The sequence below is a fragment of the Saccopteryx bilineata genome, chromosome 4 (genome assembly GCF_036850765.1).
Source record: "Saccopteryx bilineata isolate mSacBil1 chromosome 4, mSacBil1_pri_phased_curated, whole genome shotgun sequence".
Lineage (NCBI taxonomy): Eukaryota > Metazoa > Chordata > Mammalia > Chiroptera > Emballonuridae > Saccopteryx > Saccopteryx bilineata.
In genome coordinates this window covers 204,052,359-204,070,085 of record NC_089493.1, presented here as the reverse complement: position 1 = coordinate 204,070,085, position 17,727 = coordinate 204,052,359, and the positions used below count along the sequence as shown (strand labels likewise).

At 40.3% G+C, this 17,727-nt stretch overlaps 1 protein-coding gene across 2 annotated transcripts in view; it reads left to right on the top strand.

Annotated features, from left to right (window-relative positions):
• The window catches only part of ARSB (arylsulfatase B), a 272,665-nt gene that overhangs the window by 29,299 nt on the left and 225,639 nt on the right, over window positions 1–17,727 (top strand). For both annotated transcript variants that reach the window (XM_066273638.1, XM_066273637.1), the window contains exons 2-3: window positions 8,006–8,192; window positions 13,436–13,626. In XM_066273638.1, coding sequence (XP_066129735.1) covers window positions 8,006–8,192; window positions 13,436–13,626 — 378 coding nt within the window. The remainder of the gene's footprint in view (window positions 1–8,005; window positions 8,193–13,435; window positions 13,627–17,727) is intronic.

Sequence of the window (17,727 nt, the reverse complement as noted above, 5' to 3'; positions counted from 1 at the left end):
AATAAGTAGCTGTCTTATATATTTTGGTGCTCCTTGGTTTGGTGCATATATATTAAGAATTGTTATGTCTTCTTGATTCAGTGTCCCCTTAGCCATTATGAAATGGCCATTTTTGTCTCTGAGTACTTTTCCTGTCTTGTAGTCAGCATTATCCGATATGAGTATTGCTACACCTGCTTTTTTTTGGATGTTATTTGCTTGGAGTATTGTTTTCCAGCCTTTCACTTTGAATTTGTTTTTATCCTTGTTACTTAGATGAGTTTCCTGTAGGCAGCATACAGTTGGATTTTCTTTTTTAATCCATTCTGCTACTCTGTGCCTTTTTATTGGTGAGTTTACATTTAGTGTAATTATTGATACTTGTGAGTTCCCTATTGCCATTTTATATCTTGCTTTCTGTTAGTTTTGTGTCTTGTTTGATCCTTCTCTTTCGTTTTTCTATCTTTTGTTTTTATTTGGTTGTATTCCATACATCTTTCCTCTGTTGCTATCTTTTTTATCTCATGTGCTTCTGTGGTGGTTTTTTCAATGGTGGTTACCTTTGAGTAATGAAAAGGGTCCCTACCCTGTTCATTGTAGCGAACTATTTTGTGAGTACTTTTGCACTCCATCGTCCTTTGCTACTGTTAATCTCCATCTTCTCCCCCTCTTTCTTTTTGTTGTTGTCACAGTTTAAATTTGGTTTTATTGTGTTCTTCTTGGAGCTTTTACTTGTGGCTCTGTTTTTTTTTGTTCTTTGTATCTGATTGGAGAACCCCCTTTAGTAATTCCTGGAGTGGGGGTTTTCTGATGATAAATTCCCTCATCTTTTCTGTATCTGTGAATGTTTTTATTTCTCCTTCGTATTTGAAGGATAGCTTTGATGGGTATAGTATTCGTGGCTGAAAGTTCCTCTCTTTCAGGACTTTAAATATTGGGGTCCACTCTCTTCTAGCTTGTAGAGTTTCTGCTGAGAAATCTGATGATAATCTAATGGGCCTTCCTTTATATGTTGTATTCTTCTTTTCCCTGGCTGCCTTGAGAATTTTTTCTTTGCTGTTTGTTTGTGTCAATTTCATTATGATATGCCTTGGAGTAGGTTTGTTGGGGTTAAGAAAACTCGGAGTTCTGTTTGCTTCTTGAACTTGAGGCTTTAGTTCTTTCCACAGGCTTGGGAAGTTCTCATCTATTATTTGTTTGAGTATGTTCTCCATTCCATTTTCTCTCTCTTCTCCCTCTGATATACCTATTATTCTTATGTTATTCTTTCTGATGGAGTCAGATAATTCTTGTAGGGCTATCTCATTTTTTTAAATTTTTGAGTCTCTTTCTTCTTCTCTCTGTTGTGCCTCAAGTTGTTTGTCTTCTATTTCACTAATCCTCTCTTCTATCTGACCTGTTCTATTAGCTAAGCTTGTTATTTCGTTTTTCAGCTCGTGAATTGAGTTTTTCATCTCTGTTTGATTTGTTTTTATAGTTTCAATTTCCTTGGACATATATTCTTTGTGTTCATTGAGTTGTTTTCTGAGCTCCCTATATTGCCTTTCTGTGTTTTCTTGTATATCTCGGAGGATTTTTAGGATTTCTATCTTGAATTCTCTGTCATTTAGCTCCAAGGTTTCCAATATATTAAATTTTTTCTCCATAGATTTTTCCTCATCTAGCTGTGTTACCTCTCTTTCTTTTGTATCCATGATATTCGATTTTCTCTTCCTTAATGGCATCTGAGGGTAGTTTTGTTGATAGTATTAATGAGATTTAATAAAGAATAAAAAGTTAAAAAAATAAAAATAAAAAAAATAAAAAATCGAAAAGAGTTGTTTTTTTTTAAAAAAAATTAATAATGAAAGAAAGAAAAATAAAATAAAAATTAAAAAAAAAGGAAATTATTCCCCCCCCTCCTTTTTTCCTCTCCTCTCCTCTCCCCTCTTTTTTGAGAAAATCTTGTGGTGGACTGTGAATTATAACAAACAATGCCTGTGATGGAGGGCCTGAATTGGGGAAAAGTAATAAAGGGGCAAAAAAAAAAAAAAAAAAAAAAAGGAAAGAAAAAAGAAAAAAAAAGAGCGTATGGACCCACAAAAAGCAAATAAGGAAAAAATTGGGGTCAAGAATGAAATGATTTGCTTTTAGGTGTTGGTTGTCTAAGAGTTATGATGAGAGGAATAAGAGGAAAATGGAAAAATGGGGGGACAAATTAAAAAATTACTATTGTATTTAGTGGAACAAGAACTAGATAATATGGAGAGCCAGGGATGAGAGCACTGCTAGTGAGTTAAAAAGGTAAAGTAAAAACCCCCCAAAATGCCACAAACATAGGTTTGAGTCCCAGATAAGATAATTTGTTTGTTATTGAGGTTTGAATGAGAGGAGATGTAAAGGAGAAAGGAAGAAACTAATATAGAGGGAGAAAAGAAAGAGAGTGAGAGAAAAAAAGAGGTAACCACTAAAAGAAGAAAAAAGAAAGGAGAGAGAGAGAGAGAGTTAAGGGTTTTGGAGTGCAACCCTCATAGAGAGAAAGGAAGAGAAGAGAAAAGATAATGGGAGATGTAACACTTATGGGTAGTGTAGTTCAAGGAGAGGAGAGAGTAAGACCGGTAGAGAGTTAATCGGCCAAATTGGAGGAGGAAAAAAAAGTATCAAGAATGAAGATAAGAGAAACAAACGAACAAATATAATAAAATGGGATAGGTTATAAAGTCTGCAGATTATTCTTGATTTTGAGAGGTTATCTTCTTGCTTTTTCTTTTCTCTCCCTCTTCCTGGTCGGTGACTCTGTACCCCGGGTTCTGCCCCTTTGGCACGCTCAGGTAAAGGTTTGCAGTTGATAAGTCTCTATGGCAATGTCATGTATTGTGCTTTAGTCTCGTTGGCAGTCGAAGCTCAATAGCATTTATAGGCTCCGACAGTGAGAGAGTCCGTGTAACGCAAGCGGGCGCCCACTTCCGGGGCGCTTGGAGGAAACTCTCACTCACTGTCTGCGACCAGGATATCCGGCCAGCAGTCTCACGCTCTGAGTGAAACCCCCAACCGCAGGGAAAAGTTGTAGCGTTGGAATTGAGTCTCACTCCGTCCCCGTGCGCGGCTTTTGCAAGGCGCTAGGACGGCTCGAGATTCCGCTTTGGCCCACACAAAGGCCCCTGACTCTGCCCCTCTGTGCGATAACACAGGCGTGCACTGCCGAGGCACTCGGAGGAATTGCTCACTCCTTATCTGCGCGCGCAAACCAGGATATGAGGCCGGCCGCGGTTCCCTCTGAGTGAAACACCCTCCAGCACGGAAAATCTCCACCGTTGGAATTGAGTCTCGCTCCGTCCCCGTGCGCGGCTTTTGCAAGGCGCTGGGGCGGCTCGAGATTCCGCTTTGGCCCACACAAAGGCCCCTGACTCTGCCCCTCTGTGCGATAACATGGGCGCGCACTGCCGAGGCACTCGGAGGAATTGCTCACTCCTTATCTGCGTGCGCAAACCAGGATATGAGGCCCGCCGCGTTTCCCTGAGTGAAACCCTCACCAGCACGGAAAATTTCCACCGTTGGAATTAGTTCTCACTCCCTCCCATGCGTGGCTTTCCCAGGAAGAAATTCTCGCCCACTAACTGCGCACCGACCAGGAGACCGGGTAAAATGGCCGCTCTGCTTTTCTTTCTTTGTTTGGGTTTGGCGCAAGTGTTAGCTTGTATTGCCCGGGTTGCCACAGGATCAGTTTTTCCTCGGCTTGGATCTCCGTGCCACAGCCTGGTTCAGCCGTTTGTGCCGTGGCCTGGATCTATTCACCCCCTTTGCCCGCCTCAGTTTCTATATTTATAGTTACCAGAGAAAGCCGCCCTGTTTAGGTTAGTGAGGAAGGAGGAGCATTTCTTACTCCCTATTTCCTTCGGGCTTTGGTTATATATTTAGCCAATTTTTCACTCAATCATACCTTTGGGTGTATTGCGAAGCATCTGGAAGCTCCAAGTATAGGTTTTTCTGTTTCTGGTTGAAGATCTTGTTGAGTTTTGGGGGAGATTTATCGGTATCGCTTCCTACCCCGCCATTACTCTGATGTCATCCTATTCCCTTTTTTCAATTACATGTTACATTCATTATTGGTTTGTATTAGTTTCAGTTATACAGCAGAGTGGTTAGACAGTCATATATATACTTTACAATGTGTCCCCCTAATATTTCCAGTGCCCCCTGACACCATATATAATTATTACAGTATTATTGACTGTATTCCCTCTGCTGTACTTTACATCCCCATGACTATTTTGTAGCCACCAATTTGTACTTCTTAATCCCTTTATCTTTCACCCAGTCCCCCAACCCCCTCTCCCCTCGGGAACCATTAGTCTGTTCTCTGTATTTATGATTATGTTTCAATTTTGTTTGTTTATTTTGCTTTTCAGATTCCACATATAAGTGAAATAATATGGTATTTGTCTTTCTGACTGACTTATTATATTTGGCATAATACCCTCTAGCTCCATTCATGCTGTTAGATGGTTAAGATTTTGTTCTTTTTCATGGCCTAGTAATATTCCATTACATAGATGTACCACCACTCTATTACCCACTTGTCTTTTGATAGGCACTTGAGCGCTTTCCTATCTTGGCTATTGTAAGTAATGCTGCAGTGAACACAGAAATGCATATATTCTTTTGTTTTAGTGTTTTGGGTTTCTTCGGAAATATACCCAGATGTGAAATCTCTAGGTCATAAAGCAGTTCCATTTTTAATTTTTTTTTTTTCTGAAGCTGGAAACGGGGAGAGACAGTCAGACTCCCGCATGCGCCGACAGGGATCCACCCGGCATGCCCACCAAGGGCGATGCTCTGCCCACCAGGGGGCGATGCTCTGCCCCTCCAGGGCGTCGCTCTGTTGCGACCAGAGCCACTCTAGCACCTGGGGCAGAGGCCAAGGAGCCATCCCCAGCGCCCGGGCCATCTTTCCTCCAATGGAGCTTCGGCTGTGGGAGGGGAAGAGAGAGACAGAGAGGAAGGAGAGGGGGAGGGGTGGAGAAGCAGATGGGCGCTTCTCCTGTGTGCCCTGGCCGGGAATCGAACCCAGGACTTCTGCACGCCAGGCCGACGCTCTACCACTGAGCCAACCAGCCAGGGCCCCATTTTTAATTTTTTGAAGAATGGCTATACTGTTCTTTATAGTGGTTGTACCAGGCTGCATTCCAACCAGCAGTACATGAGGGTGCCCTTTTTCCATATTTTCTCCAATACTTGTCTGTTGATTTATAGATGGTAGCCATTCTGACAGGGTGAGGTGATAGCTCATTGTGGTTTTAATTTGCATCTCTGATGATTGGTGATATTGAGCATATTTTCATATGTTTATTAGTCATCTGTATTTCTTCTTTGGAGGAATGTCTATTCAGGTCCTCTGCCCATTTTTTAATTGGATTTTTGGGTTTTTTAGTGGTGAGTTGTATGAATTCTTTATAAATTTTGATTAATTGCTGATCAGATGTATCACTGGTGAATATACTCTTCCATTCAGTAGGTTGTCTTTTTATTTTATTGATGATTTTATTTTCTGTGCAAAAAACTTTTTAGATTGATTTAGTCTCATTGGTTTATTTGTTTGTTTATTTCACTTGCTCTAGGAGATGTATTGGAAAAAATATTGCTATGTGTTATATCAGTGATTTTACTGTGCCTGTATTTTTTCTAGGAGTTTTGTGGTTTTCATTCTTACATTTTGGTCTTTAATCCATTTTGAGTTTATTCTTATATACAATGTATGAAGGTGGTCTAATTTCATTTTTTTGCATGTATCTGTCCAGTTTTCTCAGCACCTTTATTAAATAGATTGTCTTTACTCCATTGTATATTCTTGCCTCCTCTGTCATATTAATTGACCTTATAGGGGAGAGTTTCTTTCTGAGCTCTCTATTCTACTCCATTGATTTATATGTCTGGATTTTTACACTATTATCATGCTGTTTTGACTACTATAACCTTATAGTATAGTTTGAAATCAGGTAATGTGATATACTTCTAATTTTGTTTTTCTTTCTTAAGATTGCTGTGATTATTTGGGGTCTTTTATGGTTCCTATTATTTTTGGATTATTTCTTCTAGTTCTGTGAAATATGCCATTGATATTTTGGTAGGATTTAAGTTGAATATATAGATTGTTTTGGGTAGCAGAAAAAATTTAATGATATTAATTCTCTTTATCCATGAACACAGTACATGCTTACATTTATTTGTATCTTTAGTTTCTTTCTTTACTGTCTTACAATTTTTCGAGCATAGGTCTTTTGCATCCTTGGTTAAATTTACTCCTAGGTGTTTTTTTCTTTCTTTTTATTTTTATTTTATCTTTTACAGGAACACAGAGAGAGAGTCAGAGAGACGGATAGATAGGGACAGACAGACAGGAACGGAGAGAGATGAGAAGCATCAATCATCAGTTTTTTGTTATGACAGCTTAGTTGTTCATTGATTGCTTTCTCATATGTGCCTTGACCGTGGGCCTTCGGCAGACCGAGTAACCCCTTGCTCGAGCCAGTGACCTTGGGTCTAAGCTGGTGAGCTTTTGCTTAAACCAGATGAGCCCGTGCTCAAGCTGGCGACCTCAGGGTCTCGAACCTGGGTCCTCCGCATCCTAGTCTGACGCTCTATCCACTGCGCCACTGCCTGGTCAGGCTTTTTTTTTTTTTTAATTGCAGTTATAAATGGGATTGTTTTCTTAGTTTCCCTTTCTGACAATTCATTATTGGTTTATCAAAGTGCAACCAATTTCTGAATATTTATTTTGTATCCTGATATTTTACTAAATTTATTTGTCAGTTTTAGTACCTTTTTTTGGTGGAATCTTTAGTATTCTTTATATACAATGTTATGCCATCTACAAATAATGACAGTTTTACTTCTTTCTTTCCAATTTGGATGCCTTTTATTTCTTCTTCTTGTCTGATTTTTTTTGGCTAGGACTTCCAGTACTATGTTGAATAAGAGTGGTGAAGGCAGACATCCTTGTCTTGTTCCTATTTTAATGGAAACACTTTTAGTTTTTCCCTGTTAAGTATAATGTTAGTTGTGGGTTTGTCATATGTGGCCTTTATTTTGTTGAGATATGTTCCCTCTATTCCCACTTTATGGAGAGTTCTTATAAATCAGTGCTAGATCTTGTCAGAAACTTTTTCTGCATCTATTGATATAATTCTATGATTTTTACTCTTCATTTTGTTTATGTGGCATATCACATTGATTTGCAGATATTGAACTAACTTTGCATTCCAGGAATAATTCCCACTTCATTATTGTGTAGTCTTCTTTTTAATGTATTCGATTTGCTAATATTTTTTGAGCATTTTAGCATGTATGTTCATCAGGTATATTAGCCTATAATTTTCTCTCTTTGTAGTGTCTTTATCTGGTTTTAGAATTAGGATAATGCTGGTCTCAAAAGATGAGCTTGGGAGCCTTCCCTTGTCTTCAGATTTTTGGCATAGCTTGAGAATAATAGGTGTTAGTTATTCTTTGAATGTTTGGTAAAATTCACCAGTGAAGCCATCTGGGACTTTTGTTTGTTGGGAGTTTTTTGATTACTGCTTAGATTTCACTGGTTATAATCAGTCTATTCAGATTTTCTATTTTTTTCTGATTCAGCTGAGGAAGATTATATGTTTCTATAGAAGCTCCTTCAAATCAAACACTATTCATATGTGCAGAAATTTAAACACTTTTTTTCTGGATAGATCCACACCTTATATTATGGCTACCTTATTGAAGTAGAAAGTGAAAACTTAAGTTAATGGTTTCTAACATAGTGTCTTAACAAATATTTTTTGACATCTAATATTTGTTGAGTGCTTTTCATTTTTTTTCAAATCCTGTTTATGTCCATTAACTTACTTGAATAAGTTATTAAAGTACCTTTCAAAAATAGCCTCAAGCCAGTACAGGAATAGAGTTAAACATTATTATACTACTGATATGTCCAATAAATTGGGCGGCCACTTTAACTGCCTATTTAGAATCTTTCAGCATAATTAATTAATAATTTTATGTTTATCTCTTTAAGATCCGCACAGGTTTACAGCACCAAATAATCTGGGTCTGTCAGCCCAGCTGCGTTCCTCTGGATGAAAAACTCCTGCCCCAGCTCCTAAAAGAAGCAGGCTATACTACACATATGGTCGGAAAATGGCACCTGGGAATGTACCGGAAAGAATGCCTTCCAACCCGCCGTGGATTTGATACCTACTTTGGTAATGGAACTGCACATGTTTCTTTAACAACTCAGACTGACTGCAGCCGACTCATAAACACACTCAAGTGCAATCAAGTGAAATACTGTAACTGGAAACTTGAACGCAGAGTGAGTCAGTCAGCACCGCCATGGGATCACTCCATAAACATGAGTCATGGTGGGCATGAGTCCCCAGGGAGGCAGTTACCTTTGCCAGGGTGCTAAATGCCATGTTGGAGCCTTTGGAAAATTTGCTACCCTCACATCTAAGACCACTGTATCTTAGAAAATCTTATTACCAAAGAGGAGTACAGAATGGTGGTTTTTTTTTTTTGTATTTTCTGAAGCTGGAAATGGGGAGAGACAGTCAGACAGACTCCCGCATGCGCCCGACCGGGATCCACCCGGCACGCCCACCAGAGGGCGACGCTCTGCCCACCAGGGGGCGATGCTCTGCCCCTCCGGGGCGTCACTCTGTTGCGACCAGAGCCACTCTAGCGCCTGGGGCAGAGGCCAAGGAGCCATCCCCAGCACCTGGGCCATCTTTGCTCCAATGGAGCCTCGCTGCAGGAGGGGAAGAGAGAGACAGAGAGGAAGGAGAGGGGGAGGGGTAGAGAAGCAGATGGCCAGGAATTGAACCCGGGACTTTTGCACGCCAGGCCGACACTCTACCACTGAGCCAACCGGCCAGGGCCAGAATGGTTTTGTGTTTTTTTTAATTTCAGGCAAAACCCCAAACAAGAATATTTCCTTCGCAAATGTGTGGAATATTTTCCCTCCATGGGCTGTGTCCAGAGGTTATGTTTTGTTTTTTATAAAGATGATGGGGAAGGTGTTTTTCCCTTGATGGTCTTCTTCCCTACACTGAGTCTGGTTTTGAAATCACTAGATTGGGGAAGCTAAGTCAAAAAGTAAAGTGGGAGGGAAACACAAGTGGTAACAGGAAGGGTGATAAAGAATTACAAGTATTTTATGAACTTGATAGTCCTATACAAACTAATGTGAAACCTAAAGTTGGTTTTAAAGTGTGCGCTCTTTAAACCTGTTCTGAGCCGTATCTTAAATAACCTGTTTATTTTGACGGTGGCTGGACACCTTTGCTGGGTTCTTTTTCATATTTCACTATCTTTCTGTCTAGCTGTTTCACTTACCTACCTTCTTTTATATCTTCATTTCTTTTCAACTTGCCATATCCAAAAAGGAATACATATTTAACATAAAACATTTACAAATAAGTAGAATTTAAAAAATAGAGTGAATAGAGCCTGATTAGTGGATAGAGCATTGGATTGGGACACAGAGGACCCAGGTTTGAAACCCTGAGGCCACTGGCTTGAGTATGGGCTCCCTGGCTTGAGCACAGGGTCACTGGTTTGAGTGTGGGGTCATAGATATGACCCCATGGTTGCTGGCTTGAAGCTCAAGGTCGCTGGCCTGAAGCCCAAGGGAGCTGGCTTGAGCAAGGGGTCACACACTCTGCTGTAGCCCCCTGGTCAAGGCACATATGAGAAAGCAATCAATGAACAACGAAGGTGCCACGTCGAAGAATTAATGCTTATCATCTGTCTTACTTCCTGTCTGTCTGTCCCTATCTGTCCTTCTCTCTGTCTCTGTAAAAAAAAAAAAGTAGAGTGAATACAAAAGGATGGGATAGTTGCTTGACACCAAATTAAAAACAAACAAAAACAACACTCATGGCTGTAGGTGGACTTCACATTTAACTCTGAGATTTGAGATTTTTTTATGTCCAGAGCAAAAGAAAATATTGGTAGGTCTATAAGATTCACATTATTTGTAAGATAAATGGAAACCAGATGTTCAGGAAGAGTGAAGTATTTTTTGGCTCTAAGACCTGAGAGAAATTCCTCCTTTGGGAGAAGGTAAGGCAGAGAGTGCCCTCAAAGACATTTTAGTAATAGAGTGATGGTTTTCTTACAGATGTTTCTTGAAGCATTTTCTTTTATGCCAGATAGGGCCAGAGCACCAAAGTGCATTACAGTAAAAGTATTTTAAGGGGTCAAACAGTGCAGTCGAAGCACGTAGCTCTGTGGTGCTCGTTAAATCGGGGTTAAAGCCTGACCAGGCGGTGGCACAGTGGATAGAGCGTCAGACTGGGATGCGGAAGGACCCAGGTTCGAGACCCCGAGGTTACCAGCTTCAGCACGGGCTCATCTGGTTTGAGCAAAAGCTCACCAGCTTGGACCCAAGGTCACTGGCTCCAGCAAAGGGTTACTCGCTCTCCTGAAGGCCCACAGTCAAGGCACATATGAGAAAGCAATCAATGAACAACTAAGGTGTCGCAACATGCAACGAAAAACTGATGATTGATGCTTCTCATCTCTCTCCTGTCTGTCTGTCCCTGTCTATCCCTCTCTCTGACTCTCTCTCTGTCTCTGTCTCTGTAAAAAATAATAATAATAATAAATAAAATTAAAAAAAATATATATATAAATCGGGGTTAAAGTTGAGATGCTAGCACATTGGCCCCGAGCCCTTGTGTGTGGCGTCCACCCGGGTCCCTTAGTGGCCATCACTCGTCAGTCATGGCCTTCTCTCCTGATGGCTCTGAGTATGTCCTGCATCTCCTCGCATAGCTGTTAAAACTCAGGCTTGGATATAAGACCTTTGTCATTTTGGAAATTCTAAAAGATAAAACAGCCTGTGTATTGAAAACTTTCAGTCAGGTTTTCGCTAAAGTATAGGTCAGTATCTATACTATGGCAAGAGGAAAAACTGCGGATATTTTTAAAAAAATCTTTTATTAAAAACTAAGTTATATATTTAAAAATTCAATTGGGAAAAAAATAGAAATGATATCCTTTCATGAGCATTAAGAAGCCTAACCAGGGCCTCGATGGATAGACAGATACCTTCTTCTCATGTGGCACGGAGACTTGCAGGCACAGAGGCCCAGGGACATGCAGCTGCTGCCACTGCTGTGACTTTGCTGCTCTGTTAAAAAGCAATCGGATGATTGTGGGGCTGGTTGCAAAACTCTGCGACTACACTACAGATCACTGAATTGTACATTTTAAATGGGTGACTTGTATATATATGAATCATATCTCAATAATGCTGTCAAATAGAGCGGTCAGAGATTTAGCTCTTCAAGAAGTATTTTTCCCTCCCAGAAAGCATAGGCTGCCATCTTCTTTAGGCTCAGCATGTTAAGTTCACATTTGTGAATCACTTTTAGGAGAAAAGCTCTAAGTGACTGTCACACAGGTACTTGGTGTCAGTTTGGTCAAGTATATGAATATATAGTTCTATTTCTAGTATCTCCCTACTTATAATACCTTTTTTTTTTCTTTCTTTTTTTTTTTTTTTGTATTTTTCTGAAGCTGGAAACGGGGAGAGACAGTCAGACAGACTCCCGCATGCACCCGACCGGGATCCACCCGGCACGCCCACCAGGGGGCGACACTCTGCCCACCAGGGGGCGATGCTCTGCCCCTCCGGGGGGTCGCTCTGTTGCGACCAGAGCCACTCTAGCGCCTGGGGCAGAGACCAAGGAGCCATCCCCAGCGCCCGGGCCATCTTTGCTCCAATGGAGCCTCGCTGTAGGAGGGGAAGAGAGAGATAGAGAGGAAGGGGGAGGAGTGGAGAAGCAGATGGGCGCTTCTCCTGTGTGCCCTGGCCGGGAATCGAACCTGGGACTTCTGCATGCCAGGCTGACACTCTACCACTGAGCCAACTGGCCAGGGCCTTATATTACCTTTTTAATCTTTATAGGTCATGCCTCTCTTAAATCTATTCTGTGCATATTTTCTCCCAAATGATAAAAACAGTTTACATTTACAGATAATGAACCTGAGAGATTCCCTCGAGCTCTGATACCCAGTAGTTATTAAAAACCCCAAACAGAATCCCTCTAAGCACCCATATAAGGGCTGAAAATATTTTTGTGGATATAGTTCTTTCTCTATTACATATTAATTAGTAAACACATGGGATCTCTCTTTCTCTTATATATATAGGAGGAAAACTACCATTTAAAACTTTATCTTAAAACCAAGGCGTTCATTGAATTCAGGACCTTGACTTCAATGAATCATGGAAAAGAAGGAAGTTAATTAAAAATGAGTTGGTTTATTGCATAAGCTGTGTAAGGATCTCACTGTGATGCTAGGAAACATTCAGGGCTGAGGAAAGGGCTGGAGCTCCATCATCCGCCTTTGGAGTTCCTGAGCAGTGTTAGTCAGGGGACAGCTCCGAGTGCAGCACAGCTCGTTCCTTTTTAACAACTTGATCAAGGTGTGGTTTGCATACCATGCAGTTCACCCAGTTACAGTGTTCGATTCAATGATGTTCAACACACGCACAGGGTTGTGCTACTGGCATCACAGTCCAGTTGCAGGACATTTCCATCAGCCCCAGAAGAAACCCTGTCCCTGTTAGCAGTCGCTCCCAGCTTTTCCTTGCCCTAGGCCAGCACGAACCTACTTTTTGTCTCTACTAGATTGCCTGTTTTGGACATTTCATATAAATGGAACCATACAATATGCAGCACAGCTTATTTTAATATTTTAGGAAAATATGGAACATTTGCAGCAACAACTATTTGTTGAGAAAACCTATTTCCTTCCACGGTTAAGTCTAAATTATAGGATAGGCAGTTAATACTATTTAAATATGCAGTGAAATTGAGATCACCATTGGTAGAAAAATCTAATCCTAGCACACCATGTGTTAGTTTGATTGTGTGGCCCTGTTTTGTCTAGAAAACCCCTGTCTGGAAAGTTTGTGTCTTTCACCAGTGGGTGTCAGTGTCTGACTAAAGATTCTTCCTAGAGCCATTTCTATAATTAATCTTGAAGGCAGTCTCCCAAGGTCAAATATCAACATTATTTGATTCTTGCATTTCTTTATGTGATCACTTCAGAATAAAAACTTGTAACAAATCCCATTAACCATATGCTATTTTAGCTATTAGATAGCTTTAAAATATTAAGATGTCACCTTTACTGAGTTTGAGCCCTGATTTTTTAAACATGTATTTACTTGGAGTCATCTACTTTGAGAGTTAGTTGATAGAACTTGTGTGCGCAGGACTGGTGTACAGAGTGCGTGTGAATGTTTTGACAGCACTAGTGCCCTCCGCTAGCAAACAGAGACGTTAGGAAGCGGTGCTCTAACTAACCTTGTCATTTAATTAGCCTTGTCACGGACAATCAATTGTGTTAGGCAATTAAATGCTGAAACATTAGTTTGTTCAACAAGTTTTCTGTCATGCTGACTACTTTCATCTCCCATTCTTCTTAGGATATCTCCTTGGTAGCGAGGATTACTATTCCCATGAGCGCTGCACCTTTATTAATGCTCTGAATGTCACACGATGTGCTCTTGATTTTCGAGATGGTGAAGAAGTTGCAACAGGATATGAAAATATGTATTCAGCAAACATATTTACCGGAAGGGCTACAGCCCTCATAACTAACCATCCACCAGAGAAGGTAAGTCTTGCCTCTTTATTGGTATCAAGATTGTATTAAGAGTGCATCTCTTCAGATGAATGTAGAAAAAGGCCACTGTCATATAGAGAAAAATCTAATAAATTCTAGGAGAATAGGTTCCAAATTTTAGAATGCATCAGTATGAGTCCGGGATGCTGGTTAAAGATGGAAGTTCCGGTAGCCCACCTCTAAGAGGCTGTGCTATCACGTCTTTGAGAAAACAAACATCAGCATTTGAAATAAACTCCTCAAAGGTGAGTCTTACTAAAGTAGTCCCTAGAGAACACTCTAAAAACTTTGTGTCTGTAATATTTAGTAGGAATAATAGTTTTTATTATTTGGTATATCATGTGCATGTGCTATAAGTAATTTGTAAATTGACATTTTAAAAAAATGATAGGCTTATGTACCAGAAGAGGTTCAATTATGGCAAACTTTCTTTTTTTAATTTTTATTGTTAATTTATTGTGTGACATGGTTTCAAGTGTCCCACTCAATACAGCACCCTCTACAGCCTGCAGCACACCCTGTTCCCCATGCAGAGAATCTCTGCTCTTATCCCCCTTTGCCACCCTCCCTCTAGTTCACCCCCTGTTCCCCATGCAGAGAATCTCTGCTCTTATCCCCCTTTGCCACCCTCCCTCTAGTTCACCCCCTGTTCCCCATGCAGAGAATCTCTGCTCTTATCCCCCTTTGCCACCCTCCCTCTAGTTCACCCCTCTTCCCCTCTCGCTGTTGCTACCCTGTGGTCTGTATATATGTGTTATGGATATATGATTTTGGCTAATCTTTTCATTTTCTTTGATCCCATCTCCTCTTCCTTCTTCCCTCTGACAGCTGTCCATCTGTTTACTGTGACCCTGCCTCTGTTTATATATATTTTGTTCTTCAGTCCATTATGTTCATTAGATTCCTCATATAAGTGAGATCATATGATATTTGTCTATCTCTGCCTGGCTTATTTCACCTAGCGTAATAATCTTTAGGTCCATCCATGCTGTCACAAAAGGTAAGATTTTCTTCTTTTTTACAATACTGTGGCAAACTTTCTATTAAGAGATCAATAAACTTTAGGTTTTGGGCAAGTCCCCTAACTTTGTATCCCTCCCCCATCCCCAAGATCATTTTAGCTATTTTGCATCCCCTAATTTTAAAACCAGCTGGTTAATTTCTACAAAACAAAATAAAACAAAAATGCATGGTTGGATTTAGAAGTAATTGACTCCGTAGACCTTGGGAAGAATAGATGTTTTAAGAATACTGAATTTTTGAATCCATATATGTGGCATACTGATGAGCCTCTTTCTCATATTTACCATCCTGAAGCCACTGTGTATGTCATATGCTGAAATATTTTGACTTATCTATAGGTAAAAATAAAAAACTTTGAATAGCTTTAAACATTTTTTGTTAACCTAGAGTTAACCTTATGAACTAAAGTTTAAACTGAATTCTCTGCATTTAGCCTATGAATGCCTCTAAAATATTTGTGTTGAATCAAATATTTGTGTTGGTAGATCTCAGGCTCAAAATATGGCTTCATTAAGAACTACATTAGCATACTCACAAATTTAGAGGCTTTAATAGGACCCTAACATCGCAAATTACAGAATGTGCAGTGCTGTTGGTTCTTCCCCATTCCCTGCAGTTTGTCTCCCTAACAGTTACTGAAGGTCCTCAATGCAGGTCAATCCCAATTTGGATTCCAGTTCATGTACCTGTTAGACATAGTACCTGGCTGCCAACTCCCTTTCTGACATGGCTTCTAGGTGTCTCTGTCTTTGCCACCTCTGACTCAGCACTGGGAGTCTTCCCTGGTGTCTGTCCTCAGCTTTGCCCCACATCTGGCTTTTTATCACTTGTACATGCTGACATCTTGGCTCAGCCACGCTTGCTGTGGAACATGGAAGCAATTGGAGCATTCTCTCAAACTGTAGACGTATACAGATTTTAAATCTAGAGCTACACCAATGTTCAGACAGTTGGAAAGACAACTGCTAGGTAATTGGCTTAATTAAGTTCTCAATTTTCTCCTGTATATTTGTTGTTTTGTGAGACAACTAAAAACCCAAAGAGTAAGATAAGGCCTTAATAGAGCTGTTGTCCTTGTCTTGTTCTTTGAGGAAGTCACCCTTTTACAAGTACACAAACTGGCTTAAAGAAGTGAAGTAACTTGTTCAGAGTCACAAAGCTCTTGAGAGTCTAACTTTAAATCCACACTGACTCCAGAGCTCAATGCCCTCCCTACTTACAGTTTTTATCCAAGACCAGAGATTATGAGCCTAAAGTGTGTGGTTCATCCCGACAGTATAGTGGGATCATCTGGAAAGCTTATAAGAAATACCAATTTCAAATGTTGTGATATATTGGTCTGGGTGGGACCCTGTCATTGGTATTTAATTACCCCTGTGCCCCCACCTCCTGCCGGTGATTCTGACATGCAGCTACGACCTACTCCCTCAAACATTGATTAGAAGCGGAATCCAACTGCCTTTTACAGGTTTACAATATAATCATGTAACTATAATTTTCCTGCAATAAAAATTAGTTCCCATTAAGGAACAATTGAATATTCTCTCACAGTGCCTGTAACATTAAGCGGATAAGAGGAAGCAGCTGGGGTAAAATACTTCTTTGTGGGTGGGCTGCCTTCACTGGCGTGTGTAGAAAGCACAGGAACTAAGGGACACTGTAGGCCCTACAGTTCAGATGGGAGGGTGGTCATTTTTCTACAGTGTCTGAACTATTCTGAAACAGTACCCAGCCTTTCCAGCACCTTTACAGTAAGGTTTCAAGTATAGACATAAATGAATGAAATGATCAATAGCTGAGGAACACGCCAGAAAGTTTGTGTAAAACAGCAAATGCAGATGTTGATGTTTTAGGAAAAGTTCTCAGTAAAATGGTGTCACCCCAGTTCGAGGAGCTGCACTTACCATTTTACCACAATATTGAATCTTAATCTGTGCTAATTTCTCAAGTGCTATATACAGATGATAACATAGGTAGCTTGTTCTAGCAATGGAAATCATTATAGAAATTCACACGCCTCCACAAGCCAAGTTAAAAGTGTCCCTATTTTAAAGAGCACTTGAGGTGGGGAAAAGCACATGGAGCTATTTTGTAACAAAAATACAGTTGGTGCTGGACTCAGACACTCCTAATAACTGTTTCTCATATGTTGGGAAGCAAAGTCCTTTCTCTTTTTCTGCAGGATAATTCCCTTAGTACTAACACTGCAGTGTGAAAGTAACATATTCATAAAATATCTTCTGGTTAAAAATAGCCACCTTCAGCACTTTGTAGAATAAAAATAGATGTTTTCTCACACATCTAATCTACTAAGGCTTCTTAAAGCAAATGCATATTTCTTGTGGTAGACTCCTACTTTCCCTGGAACAGTTTGGAAAGGGGTGCCTTCATTTGGAAGTCAAAGATAGAGTGAGAATTTAAAAACATGTCATATGCCTTTTAAATTCATTCTTTAAGTCAGGAAAATATACTAAACAAATGAAAATAAGACTCTTCCTCACTGAAATTAGTATCTTAGCATGGTGAGGATATTTTAAGAGTATAATAATAAGACAAGGAAATGAACCCCTAGCATCTTATTTATATGCTAATAACTTTAAGTAATAAAGTCATACTCTGTTTGGTCATGATTCACATCTCGGATTCTATTATCTAGTCCTAAGAAACCTGAAAGGGTACAGTTGAGGCTGGTGTAAAGGAAGCAGCTACCCCTACTCTCATCAGATGAGGGATCTGGACCTGAGAAAGAACAGGAGGGATCAGGGTTCAGCATAAACCCAGAGATCAGTGAATATCAGGTTGGGTCTAGGACTCTAGTGTTTTGAATCAGAATGTCACCAAAGTCCGAATGTGCCCTCAGGTCTCCAAAGGCCAAGGCATGATTGAGTTAGAACTCAAGTCAGTAGATCTTGTAGTAATAATGAGCTCATCTCCAGGGTGGTGGCCACCTGATTTGGGCTATCAGAGGCCCTGGCTGGCAAGTGTGAAGAAACTAGCTACGTGTAGATGCTTACTGGGAGAGGTAGGACCAGTGCTGCAGGTGGGTCCTGATTGTGAGGACACTAGCTA